At 41.4% G+C, this 18,660-nt stretch overlaps 1 protein-coding gene across 3 annotated transcripts in view; it reads left to right on the top strand.

Annotated features, from left to right (window-relative positions):
- OTOGL (otogelin like) overlaps positions 1 to 18,660 on the top strand; it is a 253,043-nt gene that overhangs the window by 197,562 nt on the left and 36,821 nt on the right. For all 3 annotated transcript variants that reach the window (XM_077471956.1, XM_077471955.1, XM_077471957.1), the window contains 6 exons: positions 860 to 1,072; positions 3,958 to 4,059; positions 8,633 to 8,740; positions 11,259 to 11,360; positions 11,467 to 11,571; positions 17,260 to 17,300. In XM_077471956.1, the coding sequence (XP_077328082.1) occupies positions 860 to 1,072; positions 3,958 to 4,059; positions 8,633 to 8,740; positions 11,259 to 11,360; positions 11,467 to 11,571; positions 17,260 to 17,300 (671 nt within the window). The remainder of the gene's footprint in view (positions 1 to 859; positions 1,073 to 3,957; positions 4,060 to 8,632; positions 8,741 to 11,258; positions 11,361 to 11,466; positions 11,572 to 17,259; positions 17,301 to 18,660) is intronic.

Raw genomic sequence — 18,660 nt, 5'->3', positions numbered from 1 at the left:
CTGTTGTAGGCATCACCAATCAGAATTAAACTTTTATTAGAATCTGAATAGTGGCTGTCTGAGACTCTTGATACTAATACTTTGATACTTTAGGATTTCTGTATATGAAAGACAACAAGGAGCCTGCAGTGGGTGTGTTGGAAACACATTCTAAGCAGAAGAGTTCCTAGATTTTGGATTAAAACCTTAAGCAAAATGAGTAGGCCTTATTCCATGTATGCATTTCAAAACGGGAGTGTAGCTTTAAACCCAGACCCACTTAAACACTTTTTATGAAAAATAATTAAATAAAAACTTGAGTATAACTCAGTAAAATCATGTGCATCATCTTATAACTTTATAAAAACTCTTTTGGGTATTGAGCCTTGTGACAACCCACCCAACCACATACAGAAACATATTGGGCTAGAATGCTGGAGGCAGAGTTGCAGACCTACTCATTGAAGGTTAATTGGAATATTATAAAGCCACAGTAAACATTAATATGTTTAAAATTACATTTAAAATGTATCCCCTCAATATCTATGTTGAATAAATGGTAGGTATTTGAGATATGGTTTAAAATATGTTACTTTAAAATCACTTGAATCTGGATAACTGAACTACGATCTTTATTTTCAAACTTTAGTCTTTGCTATGTGTGCATAGTTCTAGATTGTGTAGACATAGGCTGAATGCTTTCAGGTGTTTATTTAACATTCATGTTTGAACTAATGCAATTTTGCTATTTAAAGAGATATGTTGAGGGGGATCCAATGCTGTGCCAGTTACTAGCATGTTTGGTCAAATGAATATAGTACAATGAGCAGATATTAAAACATGCTTCAAAGTTAATTGTAAGCTGTGTTTCCTATCTCAGCTTGCACTGATAATGAAGGACACCCACGTTCACCAGGAGAAGTATGGCATTCATCTGTCAGTAAGTGCTGTCTGTCAAAATGCTTGGAGAATGGCACTGTCATATCCTTAGAACCTGAATGCAGGGAGGAACCAGTGCCAACCTGTGAGCAGGAGGGAGAGACTCTTATCAGCATTATTGAAGAAGGATCTTGCTGCCCAAAGAAAATCTGTGGTATGTAAGTCCACGAACAGCACAACAGTATTACCAGGTTGAAATAATACATGTGATTTTTATATGCTGTATGGTTGATCGGTGGAAGGAAAGAAATGAGCTTGAGTCAGTGTAGATTGGTGATTCCCTCTCGTAGTGCTATTGTGTTCTGCTGGCTCCCTTTCCCTGCCAGCAGAATACAATAATTAATGTTGACGGCTATAGCCGGTGGCACTAATCGTTCAGGAGAAACCCAACAGGCTGGTTGTACCAATGGTGATCAATAGATTGACTTGTGTACAACCAGGGTGCCCATACATGGATCAAAATTTGGCCGGTCACGGCTGAACTTCGATTCACGTACAATATAGGCGGCTTAGCTGCTATCTTTCTGTGCTGTATGCCTGTGCTGCATTTTTATCAGTTACATCTTTCTTAATCTCTGAGGACTACCGAGGTTTCTGTTGTCTTGATACAGTAATGTGAATATCACCCTACTACAGGAAATGTATTACTGGCAAGATCACCAGGTGCAAGTAAAAGAAATATAACTTAAATGAATGCTGCTACTAGATCTATAGACTTGCAAGCTGCAATATAATGTTTTTTAGGGGGTTTAAATACCCTTTAAAGTCGTTTTAATGGGACTTTCACATTCTTACATATTTAAGCTAGCCATACACTAGTAGATATTCGATTATGTCAATATTTGCATGAACATCTGTATGAAAAAATCAAACAGTTATATAAAATACCCTGCTGCTGTGCAAAAATCCTTAGTTATAGCAATATCCTTATCATGGGTGACAAACTAAGATGAATAATAATGACCATATGCCAAAAAAGTGTCAATTGCAAGTCCATAAAAATGAGTCAATGTGTAAAGTCCAACTCCACCTATAACTCCTTCAAGGTGACCTCTACCCAACTTTTCAAGCACTCACTGAGCTTAATAATATTCCTATGATCATGGGCGTCCGCAAAACTTTTATCGGGGGGGCATCATTTTAGGGTCACCCATGCACTGCCCCTTTTCGACAATGTCATTAATACATTATCACATTATCATGGTCAGAGACTGCAGACGCAGTACAGTCCCTAGGATAAGTAATGGATAATCGTCAACAGGCCCTCTTACCAGACCCAGCGAAACTACAGCAGTGATCCCTCTGGCTGGACGATCACTCACTCTGGGTTCTCTGGGGGTGATTCTGGTCAATAGTGTAGCATGTCTGTAAGTGGAGCTCTCTCTGGTAGCTGTGGACAGCATGTCTCTCTGGTGGTGCTGGACAGCATGTCTCTGATGGTGCTGGGAAGTGGGGCTCTCTCTGGTAGCGCTGGACAGCATGTCTCTCTGGTGGCACTGGGCAGTGTGTCTCTCTGGTGATGCTGGACAACATGTCTCTCTGATGGCTCTGAGCAGTGTGGCTCTCTCTGGTGGCGCTGGACAGCATATTTCTCTGATGATGCTGGGCAGCGTGGCTTTCTCTGGTGGCGCTGGATAGCATATCTCTCTGGTGGCACAGAACAATGTGTCTCTCTGATGGCGCTGGGCAGCGTGACTCTCTCTGGTGGCACTGGACAGCATGTCTCTCTGATGATGCTGGGCAGCGTGGCTCTCTCTGGTGGCGCTGGACAGCATGTCTCTCTGGTGGCGCTGGACAACGTGTCTCTCTGATGGTGCTGGGCAGCGTGGCTCTCTCTGGTGGCACTGGACAGCATGTCTCTCTGATGGCACTGGGCAGTGTGGCTCTCTCTGGTGGCACTGGACAGTACGTCTCTCTGATGGCGCTGGGCAGTGTGGCTCTCTGGTGGCGCTGGACAGCATGTCTCTCTGGTGGCGCTGGACAGCATGTCTCTCTGGTGGCATTGGGCAGTGTGGCGCTCTCTCTGGTGGTGCTGGGCAGTGTGGCTCTCTCTCTAGTGGTGCTGGGCAGCTTAGCTTTCTCTCTGGTGGCGCTGGACAGTGTGACTCTCCCTTTGGTGGCACTGGGCAGCATGGCTCTCTCTCTGGTGGCGCTGGTCAGAGTAGCTCTCTCCCTGGTGGTGCTGCACAGCATGGCTCTCTGGTAGTTCTGGGCAGCATGGCTCTCTGGTGGCATTGGGTAGCGTGGCTCTCTGGTGACGCTGGGCAGCATGGCTCTCTGGTGGTGCTGGACAGTGTTGCTCTCTCTCTGGCTTCTCTGATAGCCCACAGCTTGCCTTTTTCCTACCACAGCGCTGCCGAGTTCTCTGCTGGACTGAGCAGGGAAAAGAGCCAGCAGTCACACTACCCTGATGGGGGGGGGGGGGGGGGCTTGACAGCACCTTGATGGTGTCACTCCACTGGCTGGTGGCAGCCCGCACCTCGATAGCGACGCAACTGTGCTGAATTTAAGATCCGATTCCTGATTCCAGGGGGGACACTTGCCCCCTCTTGCCCCTATCTGCAGATGCCCATGCCCACAATGTGGCAGCTGATCATACCAGCTCCTTTATGTGGGTGTAAATCAGAGGAAGATAAATCCACCCAAAGTGTCATATTGCAACTTTATTATAATTGCAAATAAAAACAAGCGATTACACTTACAAAAGATGGCGCCAGTCTCTGCACTAAGGTAGCTGCAGCGTGTAAACTGCCTCCCGTGCTGTTAGAAATTTGAATGTTCAAGAAAAAATTCAATTTCTGCTCCTTCGAATTTACTCACCAATTTGGTCAAAAATTAATATTGAACGGGCCCCACTGAAAATTAGAAATTGGAATGGATGTTCTTAAACTAAAAAGATACAAATGAAATTCTAATAATTACACACATTATTGTTTTGTTCCTTTCATTTCAAAATAATATATTGAATGTTGTATAATTAATGTATTGGCACACTATTTAGTTTGGATTTATTGTAATTTATATATTATATGTTTATAGAATGTAACATAAGCTTGTGTGAAAGACCTCTAACCTGTAAGATTGGGGAAAGACTGGGTGCAGATTATATACCAGGTACCTGCTGCCCTCAATTTCACTGTGGTAAGTATTTCTTTTCTGTTACATTTTATCCCATAGGAAATCAAAAAGTCGATTGTAACACAAACCTACTGTAATTGCTTTTTTCAGTATTATGCTTTTGGGTACAGGCTGGAACTCTTTAATCAACACTGACTCTTTAAAATACATCACATACTTGTTGCTGCTATTGGGCAGAGCAGCTATTCCTACAGAACAAATTCTGATCCCAGCAGTTTGTGTAGTACTGAATTTGCTGACTTCTGCACTTCATGCACTGCTGGATTAGTTCAATAAAGCCGGCCATAGACAGACCCAAATTCGTCTGGTTCAGCGGCCAAATTTAGATTCATCTATGGGCAGGCTGGTTGTAGTGTAGTCATTCTTTCGATTGACTTTAGCACAAACAGCTTGTCTGATTATTTTTATTTTTGTTTCATACAATCGCTACTACTACTACTATAGCCATTGTCAGTGGCTATTGTATTCTGATGGCAGGGACACCCCCATCGCTGCCAGAATAAAATAGCGCATTCCCCCATCAACAATCGATGTGTTGATGAGAGAGTCGAGCAATTTTTTGAAGGAACGAAAACTGCATAATCTATGGCCAGGCTAAGACATACTTGATTAAGCCCCACTTCACACCAGTGTGACCTACCATGCAATTTGACAGTTCCAAATCACATGGCAAGTTGCACTCCATTGCCAGCAATGGAACTGTTCATATTGCCGCTACTCATATCGCAACAATTGTGAAAAAGGTTCCTGCACTACTTTTTACTGATGTCATGTCGACCTGCATAGACTTCTGTTAAATGAAGTCACAAGCCGCAATGAAATTGGCAGTGTAAATCGCACTGATGTAGCACGATTTCAAAGCTGCACCGGTTTGAAACAAGGCTTACTCAAACTGGAAAGTGTAAAATCTGTTGCAGCTGTGCATGGTAACTTCAGCTTCTAACTTCAGCACTGATGAGGTGGGACTAATGGGCACTGATTAGGTGGCACTGATGAGGAGGCACTAATATGCCACACTGATGGGCACTAATAGGTGGCACTAATATTCAGTACTGATGAGCACTGATAGGTGGCACTGATAGGTGGCACTGATAGGTGGCACTGGTGGGCACTGATAGGTGGCACTAATGGGCACTGATAGGAGGCATGGATAGGTGGCACTGATGGACACTGATGGGTAGAACTGATGAGCATTGATGGGCAGCACTGATGAGCATTGATGGGCAGCACTGATGGCACTGAAAGGCAGCACTGACTGGCAGCACTAATGGACACTGATTGGTGTCACAAATGTGCACTGATTTGTGTCACTGATAGGCACTAATTGATGTCACTGATGGGCACTGATTGGTGGCACTGATGGGCACTGCTGGGGCTGTACTGTAATCAGAGCACTGATGATCAGTGCCTTGATTACCTGTACATGTCTCCCCTGCGAGGAGATGCTGCTGATCAGCTCTCCTCGCCACACACTCTGTCAGTGTAAGGTGAGGAGAGCTGATAAAGGACTTTTCCTTGTTTACGTGTGACCGGCTGTGATTGGACACAGCCAATCGCATGGGTAAAGAGCCGCGTCATGGCTCTTTACCAAGATTGGGGTCATGCCATGTCCTAGAAACACGGCCTGGCTACAATTGCCACGCTGCGTGCCCCCCCGGGCGTGCGAGAGTGCCGTTTTTGGGCGCCGTCATATGACGTCATCCCAGAACGAGAGCGCATCATGCCCACTGTCATTTTCTTATATGCCAGACAATAAGTGGTTAATTAAGCTTTGACAAAAAAATAAGAAGCTGATTTTTATGCAGACCTTCATCAGATTTTGCACTCTCCAATATCAGTAAATCAACCCCACTATATGTTAATTTAATTGCATGATTTTTTATTGTCATTCCATGATCATTTTCTCATGGAATACATTTTTTCTTTGGAAATGGATATTTAGTCATTAAGCCCTGGCTCACACAGGAGCGTTTTGACATGCGATTTGACATGTCAAATCGGCTGCTACTGCTGTCAATGGCACCGTCCTAATCGATACGACGCTGCATCTGTCATTTATGTACTACTTTTTGCGATTTTGTGTTGCCAATTTATATTGACATCTGTGCAGAAATCTGCACAGATGTCTCTGAAATCGTGGCAAAATCAGGACTGACATGCAGGAGTAAAATCATGTGAGTTCAGCTGAACTCGCATGGCTTCATTCCCGCAGCTCAGTGTGAACCTGGGTTTAAACCCTTTCTTCTTCTGCTGCTCTCCTCAATAGATACTCCATGGCACCTAATCATTTTTGCCAGATTGGAGCTAGTGATATTTTAAAGAGTGATAACCTGTACGATAATCATTGTTAACGGACTTTTAAATACTATGTCATGATAAGAAGTATGAAAATATTGTTTGATTTTGGTAAATTTCTGCAAGAATTAGTGGACACAGCATTTGTATTAATAACACAAGATAATCTATTTGGTAAATTAGCCAATGGACTTTTTGAATTTAATCCTTAAAGTGTCACTAAACCCACATAATGGAAAAAAAACTATCAATAAATGGTGTATTACATGCTGTTCATACTCACTCAGTCACTATGAGATTTGTTTTCTGTATTCTGCAAAAAACCTGGTTGATCCTGCTGCTCTCTATCTCCCCCTTCTGTCAAAGTCCCCAATTTAGCTAGGGATTTTGCAGAGCAGTGTTGGCAGCTCTGCACATGCTCAGTTTTCCGTGAGTTTCTGTGCTGAGCATTTCCTCACAATTACATCTGATCAGCCCATGTGAGTATAGAGTCACACATGTGTGCATATACAAATTGGTAAATGACAGCCCACTTCCTCCCACAATGTGGGTTGGATATTACATGTAGATAAATGGAATAATCACCTTCCTGTTGTTTTAAGACACAGGCTGGAAGGTTGTGACACAGACTGTGACTGGCAGAAATCCACCCACACCATGTTATTGGCAAATTATAATAAAGATTTGATTACATATATATATATATATATATATATATATATATATATATATATATATATACAGTTTATGTGTATGACATGTGGCTGATGTGGCGGAAGATGTGGCTGGCGAATGACCGGGCGTTTTTTTTGCGATTCGGCACTGCGTCGCTTTAACTGACAATTGTCATGTGCCGCTGTACCCAAACAAAATTGACACACTTTTTTCCCCACAAATAGAGCTTTCTTTTGGTGGTATTTTATCACCTCTGTGGTTTTTATTTTTTGCACTAAAACAAAAAGAGAGCGACAATTTTTAAAAAAAAGCTCTTTTTTTCTCAGTTTAGACCGATATGTATTCTTCTACATATTTTTGGTAAAAAAAATAAATAAATAAACGAATAAGAGTATATTGAATGGTTTGTGCAAAAGTTATAGCTTCTACAAAATAGGGGATAGATTTATAGCATTTTTATTATTGTTATTTTTTTTTTACTAGTAATGGCAACTGTCTGCGATTTTTATTGGGACTGCGACATTATGGCAGACACAGTGGTCACTTTTGACACATTTTGGGACCATTGGCATTTTTTCAGCGATCAGTGCTATAAAAATGCACTGACTACTTTAAAAATGTCACTGGCAGGGAAGGGGTTAACACTAGGGGGTGATGAAGGGGTTAACACTAGGGGGTGATGAAGGGGTTAACTGTGTTCCCTGCTACGTGTTTCTAACTGAAGGGGGAGGGGACTGACTAGAGGAAGTGACGGATTGTGGTTCCTAGCTAATAAGAACACACGATCTGTCACTCCTCTCAGAACAGAACAGGGATTTGTGTGCTTTCACACACACTTCCCTGTTCTGCCTCTCGTGCTCGCGATTGCTCGTGGCCAGCGGTCATCGCGGCTGTCAGCCACGAGCATCGGCATCCCCGAAGTGCAGTGGGCACGCGCGTGCCTGCCATCCTAATCCCGCGAGCCAATGTATAGCTACGATGGTTTGCGGGACCGTGCCGACCTGCCGCAGTACAATGACGGCGGTTGGTCGGCAAGTGGTTAAAACAGTTTGTTGATATTATTGTTTATTTTTACTCTTTATCCCAAAGGCTATTTTTCTTTATTTTGAACATGTGACCAGCAGCAGAGGACTAGAAGCTCCTCCTGCTTATGTTTCCCTTCAGACAAGCTGGGAAAGAGCTGGGTTATGTGACAGCTGTATATCGATTGGGGAAAAAGGTACTTTTTAATTTTTTTTAAATTAATATAATTACAGTGCCATCATCCACATACAGAAATAGAATGGATGTAAATTTAACAGTGTGTGTTTAGTATCACTTTAATGCCCATTTGCGAAGGAAAGCTTGAACTGAAAACACATCAGATTAAAAACTGGATTTTTTTATTATGCTATAAAGGCATGGTACAGCAATGAAAAATGAGAAGAATAGATTTCTTTTATAAGTTCAACATTATGGTAAAACAAATATCAAATAGCACAAATAGCAGAAGGGCAAAAAAGGTAACCAATACTAACACATAGCTTTGTTGGCATAGAAACAATGATGAATACTGCTATATTTTACTTCTGCATCATTAGAAAATAAATCCAATTTTCCCTAACAGTGTGTGACCCATCTGCCTGCCCAATAGCTTCACATCCAGAGTGCAAAGTGGACCAGATTGCAGTCCTAGTTAGAGACAATGATCCATGCTGCTTCAACTATATCTGTGGTACGCATTTAAGCATTTTAAGCATTAAATCTATCTATCTATCTATCTGTTTTTCACTTTGAATACTATCCAAGACAATTGAAACCTGGTAGCGTGTATGTTATGTTATTTTGGTTGGGGTTGGCAACCAGGTATCTGCTCCCTCACTTTTTACAACTCTTGAATTGTCTGACCTCAGCTGTCCGTGTACATAAATATTTAAACATTTCCTCTTACATTATATAGAATGGTTTGAATACTACTCTACAGCTAGATGTACCACTAAATATTCAATTTAATGTTACTTAGTTGTTAACACCATAATGTTCTGGATAACCTGCCTGTTATTTTCAATAGATAGAAACACAGGAGAGCGGGATTCACATTAGAATAAAAGTATACATTTATTAACAAAAAAGCATAGCACACTTATGGGTCATACACATGATAGGATTTTCCGACAACAAATGTTGGATGTGAGCTTGTTGTCGGAAAGTCTGACCGTGTGTATGCTCCATAGAACCTTTGTTGTCAAAATTTCCGCCAACAAATGTTTGAGAGCAGGTTCTCAAATTCTGAGCATGTGCACACAATTCCGAAGCACAAAAGTCCACGTATGCTCAGAATTAAGTAGAAGAGCCGCACTGGCTATTGAACTTAATTTTTATCATCTCGTCGTTTGTGTTGTACGTCACCATGTTCTTGACGTTCGGAATTTCCGACAACATTTGTGTGACCATGTGTATGCAAGACAAGTTTGAGCCAACATCCTTTGGAACACAATCCACAGTTTTGTTGTCAGAAAATCCTATCATTTGTACATAGCTTCAAATCTTTGTAAGTCAGCCTTGGAAGATAATCTTGCTGGCCCTGTACCCCCCACACATAGAGGCCATCACGAGGCAGAAGATAGCAGAAGATAGCAGCCAAGAACTTTGTGTATTGGCAGACTTTTGACACCTGTCAGTTAGGGTCTCTGTATTACCAGCAATGAGATTGAGAGCTGCTACTTCTATAATACAGATCTGCCACAGTTCCCTGCTAGTGCCCCCTCCTTCCAATGCTGATCTGCACAAATTTGAACTGTAAGACCACTTTCACACTGGAGGCATTTTTCAGGCATTTTAGCGCTTTCTGCTCTGGGCTTGAGGTCATCAAGATTTAAGACCGATAAAATTCAGGTGTGCAGGAGCTATAGGGACCAGTCTTGTGCAGAAAGGAGTGGAGGATTGGGTAAGTATATCTCCGTTCATCTTCCCCCCCACGTAAACAAGCGTTGAAATATATATACATAAAAGAACACAAGTTTGTCACTGCATCTTTATGTTTGTTCCCTTAAAGTAGGTAGATTTCCGTGTGTATGTGTGTGTGTGTGTGGGGGGGGGGGGGGTTACTGAATATTTTTTTTTACTAAAAAGGGGGCGATATGCCAAATACGTTTGGGAACCTCTGCTCTTTATGCATAGATCAGTTGTATGGCTTGTTCAGATTAACTGAAGATTTACAGAAGAATTTACAGCATTTGGGTTAACCTGTTTTAGATTCAACCACTAATGCGGTTTAGATGGCCTTAATAAAAATCAATTAACCTGATTGGCCTTTAAAATGAAATAGTCTAATCACCGCACACACGCTTAACAAAATTTGGGCTAGTTCAACCATTTAGCCAATCATTTTATACCAGTAGAATCTATATAGATTGCTCTGGAGTTACATGCTTTTAGAATTGAACATTTTCAGTCTATAAGAAGCATAAAATCTACAGAATGTACTGTATATGCGTGCGTTATTACATTTACTACAAATGCAGAATCCTTCATTTAATAATACATTATGAGCATACTACCAGGGGCAGACATACATTTTTTTCAGACATTGCACAAAGCCCCCAGTGACTCAGGGTCTCTTTTAGACTAGATGTGGGTCAGGGGCTGAGACCCCTCCAACTGTCTTCTAGACATCAACACGGCTTGCTTCTTTCTAGCTGTCAATCTATACACAGTAAATAAATGTTTTCACACTTCATGAAATCCTCGGCCACTGAATTCCACATATCACAATGCCCGCTTCTTACCGGTACTTTGCTATGTATAGGAACTATGCTTTTTCGAGTTTTTAAGATTTGAAGCTTTAGCACACCCATGACTGGGAAGCAACCCACCATATATGAGCCCAGACCTAACATGGGGCAAGCTACAGAATAATTTGAGCATAACCAGTAAACCATTGTGTAAGACTTGCTTGAATGTGAAATGTTTTAAACAGAAAGAGAAGTTGTGGAGGAAAGTAGTTCAAACCTTGTTCAAACCTAATGTGAGTTATCTCTGAGGATCTGCATGCCTAGAACAATTTTGTAAAAAGGAGACTAGGGGGGTATCATGGAAGTGGATCTGTCAGTTGTACACCACACAGAAGAGGCAGAGATGGGTATTATCCAACATTTTAAGCCTGTCCCTTCTGAGTATTTTCATAAAAATTATTATTTGCTGAATTAAAATAATTTCCAAAAATATAATAATCATTTATTGTACACATGTAGTTTGTGAATCCTGTACAGAACCTGTTCCCGTTTGCAGAGAAGGAGAGATCCTTACTGTTGATTTGAACACCACAAACCAGTGCTGCCCTCATTATATTTGTGGTAAGATTACATTGAAAATGTATTTGGTTTCAGTTTTATGAACAGAAGATACATTTCTTTTCAATGCAGCTACTGTTCATCATATTTTATTTTTTGTTCAACGTAGTGTGTGAAGAGAACCTTTGTCCGACATCACAGCCTTCCTGTATGCCTGAGACACGGCTGGCTAAAAAGAGGATAGATGGATCTTGTTGTCCAGGCTGGTATTGTGGTCAGTATGAAATGATTTGCTTTTTGTCTTATACATACAGTGAATTATTGGTTTGCATACAGGATTAGGGATGAGCCGAACACCCCCCGGTTCGGTTCGCACCAGAACTTGCGAACGACCCCCGCGTTCGGTACGAACGTTAGAACCCCATTGAAGTCTATGGGACTCGAACGTTCGAATTGGAAAGTGCTAATTTTAACGGCTAATATGCAAGATAGTGTCCTAAAAAGCCTCCTGCCTCAGGGGACATGGGTCACTGCAAAAAAAAGTTTTAAAAACTGCCGTTTTGGCGGGAGCACTGATTTTAATGACGATTAAAGTGAAAAAAAGTGAAATATTCCTTTAAATATGGTGCCTGGGGGGTGTCTGTAGTATGCCTGTGAAGTGCCACGTGTTTCCCGTGTTTAGAACAGTCCCTGCACAAAATGACATTAAACGGAAATAACACCATTTAAAACTGCTTGCGGTTTTAATGTTATATCTGGTTCCTGCAATATGGTTGAAAATCATTGAGAAACATGGCATGGGCATCCCTTGTAATAGGAATATGGGGTGACAGGTCCTCTTTACAGTGAAATCTGGGGGGTCAATATGACCCCACATCTCACCTCTAGGCTGGGAAGCCTGAAATAAAAAATAAAAAAAAGATTCTGGCTTTGATCGTACTGGCGAGTTGGTAGAAGCACCGGAGGGCGGTGAGGGGTGGGGGGCGTCTATGGCTGGGTATTTCAGGGTATCACCGAGTATGGCTGGGTATCTCTGAGTATGGCTGGGTATGGCAATTTATGGCAGGGTATTACAGAGTATTGGCGGGGTATTGGCGGGGTACTACAGAGTAATAGCAGGGTACTGCAGAGTATTGGGGGGTACTACAGAGTAATGGAAGGGTACTGCAGAGTATTGGGGGTACTGCAGAGTAATGGCGGGTACTGCAGAGTAATGGCGGGTACTGCAGAGTATTGGGGGGTACTGCAGAGTATTGGGGGGTACTGCAGAGTAATGGCAGGGTACTGCAGAGTAATGGCAGGGTACTGCAGAGTATTGGGGGTACTGCAGAGTAATGGCGGGTACTGCAGTGTAATGGCGGGTACTGCAGAGTATTGGGGGGTACTGCAGAGTAATGGGGGTTACTGCAGAGTAATGGGGGGTACTGCAGAGTAATGGCAGGGTACTGCACTGCAGAGTAATGGCAGGGTACTGCACTGCAGAGTAATGGCGGGGTACTGCAGAGTAATGGCAGGGTACTGCAGAGTATGCACTGGTATTGCAGAGTATTGGCAGGGAATTGAGGGGTTAAATTCGGTGAGCAGCGATGTGGGCACTGCAGATGCAGCCCACATCGCTGCTGACACCGATCTCTTTCCCCTCCGCTGTACCGATCGGTACAGAGAGGGGAGGGAGGAACAGGCGTCATAACATGACGCCGGTTTGTTTCCAAGTGATCACTCCGTCATTTGACGGAGCAATCACGTGGTAAACGGCCGCTATGAGCGGCCGTTTACCGTGATCCGTGATGCGACCCGGCGGTCACGGATGCTCTCGAGTGCGCACACCTCGGGGCACGCAAGAGCAGAATTCTGGGAGGTCGTTAATTAACGGCCTCTCAGAGTTAAACAACCCCCCTGAAGCCGTTAATCGGCAATGGGCAGTTGTTAAGTGGTTAAAGCTAGATCACTAGCTATATAGGTGAGGTGAATATAGTGGTGTATACTGCAGTCAGGGCACAGACAACAACCACTACACAGCAGCAAGATAGGAAATCAACCAAAAACGATTGGTGTGTACTGTGTTGAAGGTACACAGAACACCCACTACTTCAGATGCTAAGTAACACACTACAGGAGGCCGCCTCAAAGGCGGCCTTATATAGTGTGGGGCGTGCACTACACAGCCTGAGCTATGATTGGCCACAGGCAGGATGCCTGTGGCCAATCATGGCTCTCCTCGCTGCCGGCGCTGCGATTGGCCAAGCATGCGGGGTCACAGTGCATGCTTGGCCAATCATGGGGCAGCAATGCACTGCGCCACCGCAGTGCATTGTGGTCCGCGCGCGCGTCACTCGAATTTTGACGCGAACGGCCCAAACGTTCGGAATTCGCCGAACGGCCGAACAGCCAATGTTCGAGTCGAACGTACGTTCGACTCGAACACGAAGCTCATCCCTATACAGGATATTCAGTTGAATATAAATAAATAAACATGTTAGCCCTGGTTCACACTGGAGCGTGTTGTCAAATCGGCAGCAATTGCCGTCAATGGCATCGCCCTAATCTGTGCAACGCTGCATCTGCAGCGATGCACCGATTTCAAAAAGTAGTTTCTGTACTACTTTTTGCAATTTTTAGCTGCAATTTACATTGACATTAGTGCAGAAACCTGCAAAGATGTCTCTGATATCGCGGCTGAAATCCGGACTGACATGCGGAAGTGAAATTTAGCTGAACGCGCATGCCTTCATTCCCACAGCTCAGTGTGAACCTGGGCTAAATAAACACAATTTACAGTTTTACATGTTAGTATATATTTGTATAGCCCTGAGATAGCCCTGAGATATCCCAAAGCACTTTACATTGTTGGGAAACCCATTCGTAGCGCCCTTGGCCCCTACAGGAGCTAACAATTGCCATACTTCAAACATATACAAGTTAAGGCTCATTTGGGTGTAAGCTGATCGTAGGAGGAATCTGGATCAACTGGTGAGAACACAAACACAATGAAAAATGCATAGGAGTATATTTATACAGCAGTGAATCTCACATTCACCATACATTCAGTGCAGGTGACTCTTCCCTGTGCATGTGTTTTAAATAGCAATGATTGATTCACCTCCAGTGAATGTTTGGTAAAAGACAAATCCACTTCTTTATAAATATAGAAAATAAGAAAAGATTGATTACGCACTTGAATCCAAAAGATGCTGTGGAGATTTCTTTATTGTCATGAGCCAGACAAAATTGCAATAATGATCAGTTGACGCATTTCACATGAAAAGAACCATGCTTGTTCACAACAATTGAAATGCTCACAATACAAGCTATTTAAAGGCGTATATCAAATCAAACACCTAAGCCCACGTACACACGGTCGGAAATTTCCACAACCAAATCCGTCGGATTTTGTCCGTCAGATTTAGTCTGACGGATTGTGTCCGAAACTGTTGCATACACACGGTCGGACTAAGTTGTCGAAAAATCCGATCTTTCAGAACGTGATGACGTCATTTCGTTACGATGGGACTAGATTCAGGCTAGTAGCCAATAGCTTTGATGTAGGAATTTGATCTGAGCATGCGTGGCACTTGGTCCGATCAAAATTCTCTACACATGATCGGATTACGTCCGACCGGCCCAGTTGGTCGGGAAATATTTCCAACATGTTGGAAAATTGGGTCCGACGGAGATTCGAACGGAATCAGTCCGATGCATACCACACACAGTCGGATTATCTGACAACACGGTCCGATAAGACGCATTCCGACGGATTCTCTGACCGTGTGTACGCGGCATAACACAAAATACCTGTAGTTAAAGAGCAATCAACATAAAACTTTACCGACATAAAAACATTTCTTAAATGCTAAAACATCTGATCACAAAATAGTCAAAACAAAAAATAGACAGACATGTAAACAAGAAATGTCTTAAAAACAAAAATGAGTGAAAAAACAAGTATCTATACCAATATAAATCACATATATCACTGTATAGCAAATTAAGTCTAATTGTGTGATTTAATACTTATTATTGAAGACTTCTTAAAAACACGTGGACATGGTTGAGTTTCATGTATATGCTGAGTTGTATGTATTCTTTCCATCATGTACATGGTTTAGCACCTTATTGTTTCCTCTTATCCTTGAACATTTTTTAAGAAGTCTTTAATAATAAGTATTAAATCATATAATTAGACTTAATTTGTTATACAGTGATATATGTGATTTATATTGGTATATATACCATTTTTTGCTCATTTTTCTATTTTTGTTTTTAATACATTTCTTGTGTACATGTTTACATTGTCTCTTTTTTTGTTAATTTGTTATACAGTGATATATGTGATTTATATTGGTATATATACAATTTTTTGCTCATTTTTCTATTTTTGTTTTTAATACATTACATGTTTACATTAACTACAGGTGTTTTGTGTTAAGTGTATATATACGCCTTTTAATAGCTTGTATTGTGAGCATTTCAATTGTTGTGAACAAGCACGGTTCTATTCGTGTGAAGCGCGTCAACTGATCATCATTGCAATTTTGTCTGGCTCATGACAATAAAGAAATATTTTGGATTCAAGTGTTTGATCAATATTTTCTTTTTTTTCTTGATACTGCCTACGGTGATGAACCGGGATCAGCACCTTGGACCAGACGTGTCCATTTTTGCCTGAAGTGGTGTGCACCCTTGTTCTTTATAAATATACCCAATGAAGTGTATATAAATTCAATGCGGTTAGTCTACTAAAGACAATAAAAATGGGCACTTTGCAGATGTGTTGCACTCTGCAATGGCATAGGGTCCAGAGCTTAGTAAATGAAGGGAAGCTCTGCTGACTTCCATCATCCAATCATCTGCAAGCAAAAACTGCATGTTTTTTTATTTTCCTTGCATGTGATTGAATATCCTTGCAAAGCAAAGTTCCACATTTACTAAGCTCTGGAGCAAATGCCCTTGCAGGTGGCAACTGTAGTCTATTTGCCTTTATTAAATCAACCCCTAAATCTATTTTCTTTATTTTTGGCATTACCCCTCACTGTATGCAGTTTTCATAATATTTTTTTATTTTATTTTTTGTTATTCTGTTGCACAGTTTTATACCCAGCAATACTACAAGTAACATCACTCCCTGTTTCAGGATGACAATACTAAACCACTGCCTGCCAATTAATGGCAGTGTTATCAGCCTTTTATTTGGCTGTATGGTGTAGACCAGGGGTAGGCAACCTTGGCACTCCAGCTGTGGTGAAACTACGAATCCCATCATGCCTCTGCCTCTAGGAGACATACCTGTGATTGTCAGGGTCTTGCAATGTCTCATGGGACTTGTAGTTTCACCACAGCTGAAGGGCTGAGGTTGCTTACCCCTGGTGTAGACCCTTTAAGCAGCCCAAAGGCCTGGAGTGGTAAGTTGGGCTGTTGAATATAATTGGTTCCTCTTAAGGGTTGAAAACTGCCTTCCTTATGTGTTCAGTTCCCTGTCAACTGCCCTTAGCTGATTTCTGTAGTCTTGTTGCCATTTTTAGTTACATGTACACTTTGTATGCAAAATCTAAATGTGTTTGGGCTATAAAAAACTGCAGTTAGTTTATTTGTCTAGAGTATCTAGTCAAATATTTATTTATATTGCTATTTTTATTGCACTAGTTGTGTAGTATTTTACATTGAATGCTGAATCATTTTGTCTTAAACCTGTATAGAACACCTAAAAACACCCATCCAAAACATTTATGCTGTATTGCAATTCTTGGGTTGATTTACTAAAAGCAAATAGGCTGTTCACTTTACATGGACATTTTGCTTGCATGATTGGGTGATATAAGTCAGCAGAGCTTCAGCTCATTCAGTATGCTAAGGGACCATTTCCTTGCAAAGTGAACAACTTATTTGCCTTTAGTAAGTTAACCCATTTGCATGGGATGCATGCAATATTTACTCAAATTTAACAGTTGACTTAATTTTTTTACAGAATGTGACTGCACAAATGTGACCAATGTTGAATGTTCTCTGGTAAGAATATATAACTTATATTATAGTTTGTGAATTTTAGTTTATAGAATTCACCTCTATGTAACTTGGGTGGTTATTTTAAAGCTGAAGAAAACAGCTAAATACACAGATGAATATATAGTCTATAAGGGAGCTTTTTTACTTGCCAAAAAATGTATATGTATTTATGTATGTATGCCCATGCAGTCCTGAGATTTGCATAGCTCTTCCATACCACACATCCCTGTTTAGAAGGGTAAAATATCTGATTTCTATCTGTTGCAGGTAAGTACTACTTTTGGGCCCTGTTTCTTTCTCTACTTACAACTGGACAGTTAAATGAGAAGATTGATAAGGTCACCTCTCTGTCACTCTGCTCTCCTTCTATCAGCATGCTCCTTGTTAGCACAGTATGGTACAAATAACTGGCTCCTTGTGCTGCTTCTCTTTTCCCCAGCCTGAACTTTGCTGAAAAGTGGGTTGTAAGAGGCTTGCAGTAGGTCAAATTCATATACTTACATTGTTTGCCAAAAAATATATTTATTATTAATAATTAAAGAGCTGTTTTAATTTGTGTCTTTATATTTGTCTGAAGTTCACTCATCCTGTGAAAATGCACGTACATTTGTTCTGTTTGAATGGGGCAAAAAATGTATGTAAATTGGCTGCTTAAATGTAAATCTTTGATTTCAAACAGAAAAATACAATTCACATATCTGTATATTTTTCCTGCATATTTAGCGGTTTTCCTTAATTTCAGCTTAAAAATTAAAAACACAGGTCTAAAACACAAGTTTAAATTTCCTGTAGCAAAACACGTTAGCATCTCATAAGAACACAACTTAGGTTTAAATAATTACCAAACACATAGCTCCCAACTGTCTCTGATTTCGAGGCACTGTCCCTGTCTTGGAGCCTCAGTCCCCATTTCCCCATTTGTCCTCCATTTTGGTCTGATCTATATAGTTGTATAGAAAATGCACTTTTTATCTTTCAAAAAGTGTTTCCCAGTGCTAAACCTTTCATCCAAATTCTAAATTGCTGAATTGTTCAATTTAATAAACCAATATAAAGGAATAGTAGTGGTAAAAGAAAGCACTTGTGGATTTATTTAACCTTTTTTTGGGTTATTTTCCATTTAAGGGGTGTGGCAGGGGGCGTATCTTATGCCTACATACATTTGCTAGTAGGTGTCCCTCATTCCCATCTTAAAATGTTGGGAGGTATGCCTAACAGGTGAACATTTTATATGGAACATTATCAGCCTGTATAAGCACCTCTCTAATCTTAACCTAGGTGTCCAAAATCACATTCAGGAGAGAAAATGTGGAGCAGAAAAAATGTGCAATGCGCCTAAACGCTAGACATGTTTAGGCGCATT

Source organism: Lithobates pipiens, unplaced genomic scaffold, assembly GCF_037356315.1.
Source record: "Lithobates pipiens isolate NorthernLeopardFrog02 unplaced genomic scaffold, aLitPip1_a1.2 Scaffold_8, whole genome shotgun sequence".
NCBI lineage: Eukaryota > Metazoa > Chordata > Amphibia > Anura > Ranidae > Lithobates > Lithobates pipiens.
The sequence above is the reverse complement of the archived record's forward strand: the minus strand, read 5'-3'. Positions and strand labels throughout refer to the sequence as shown.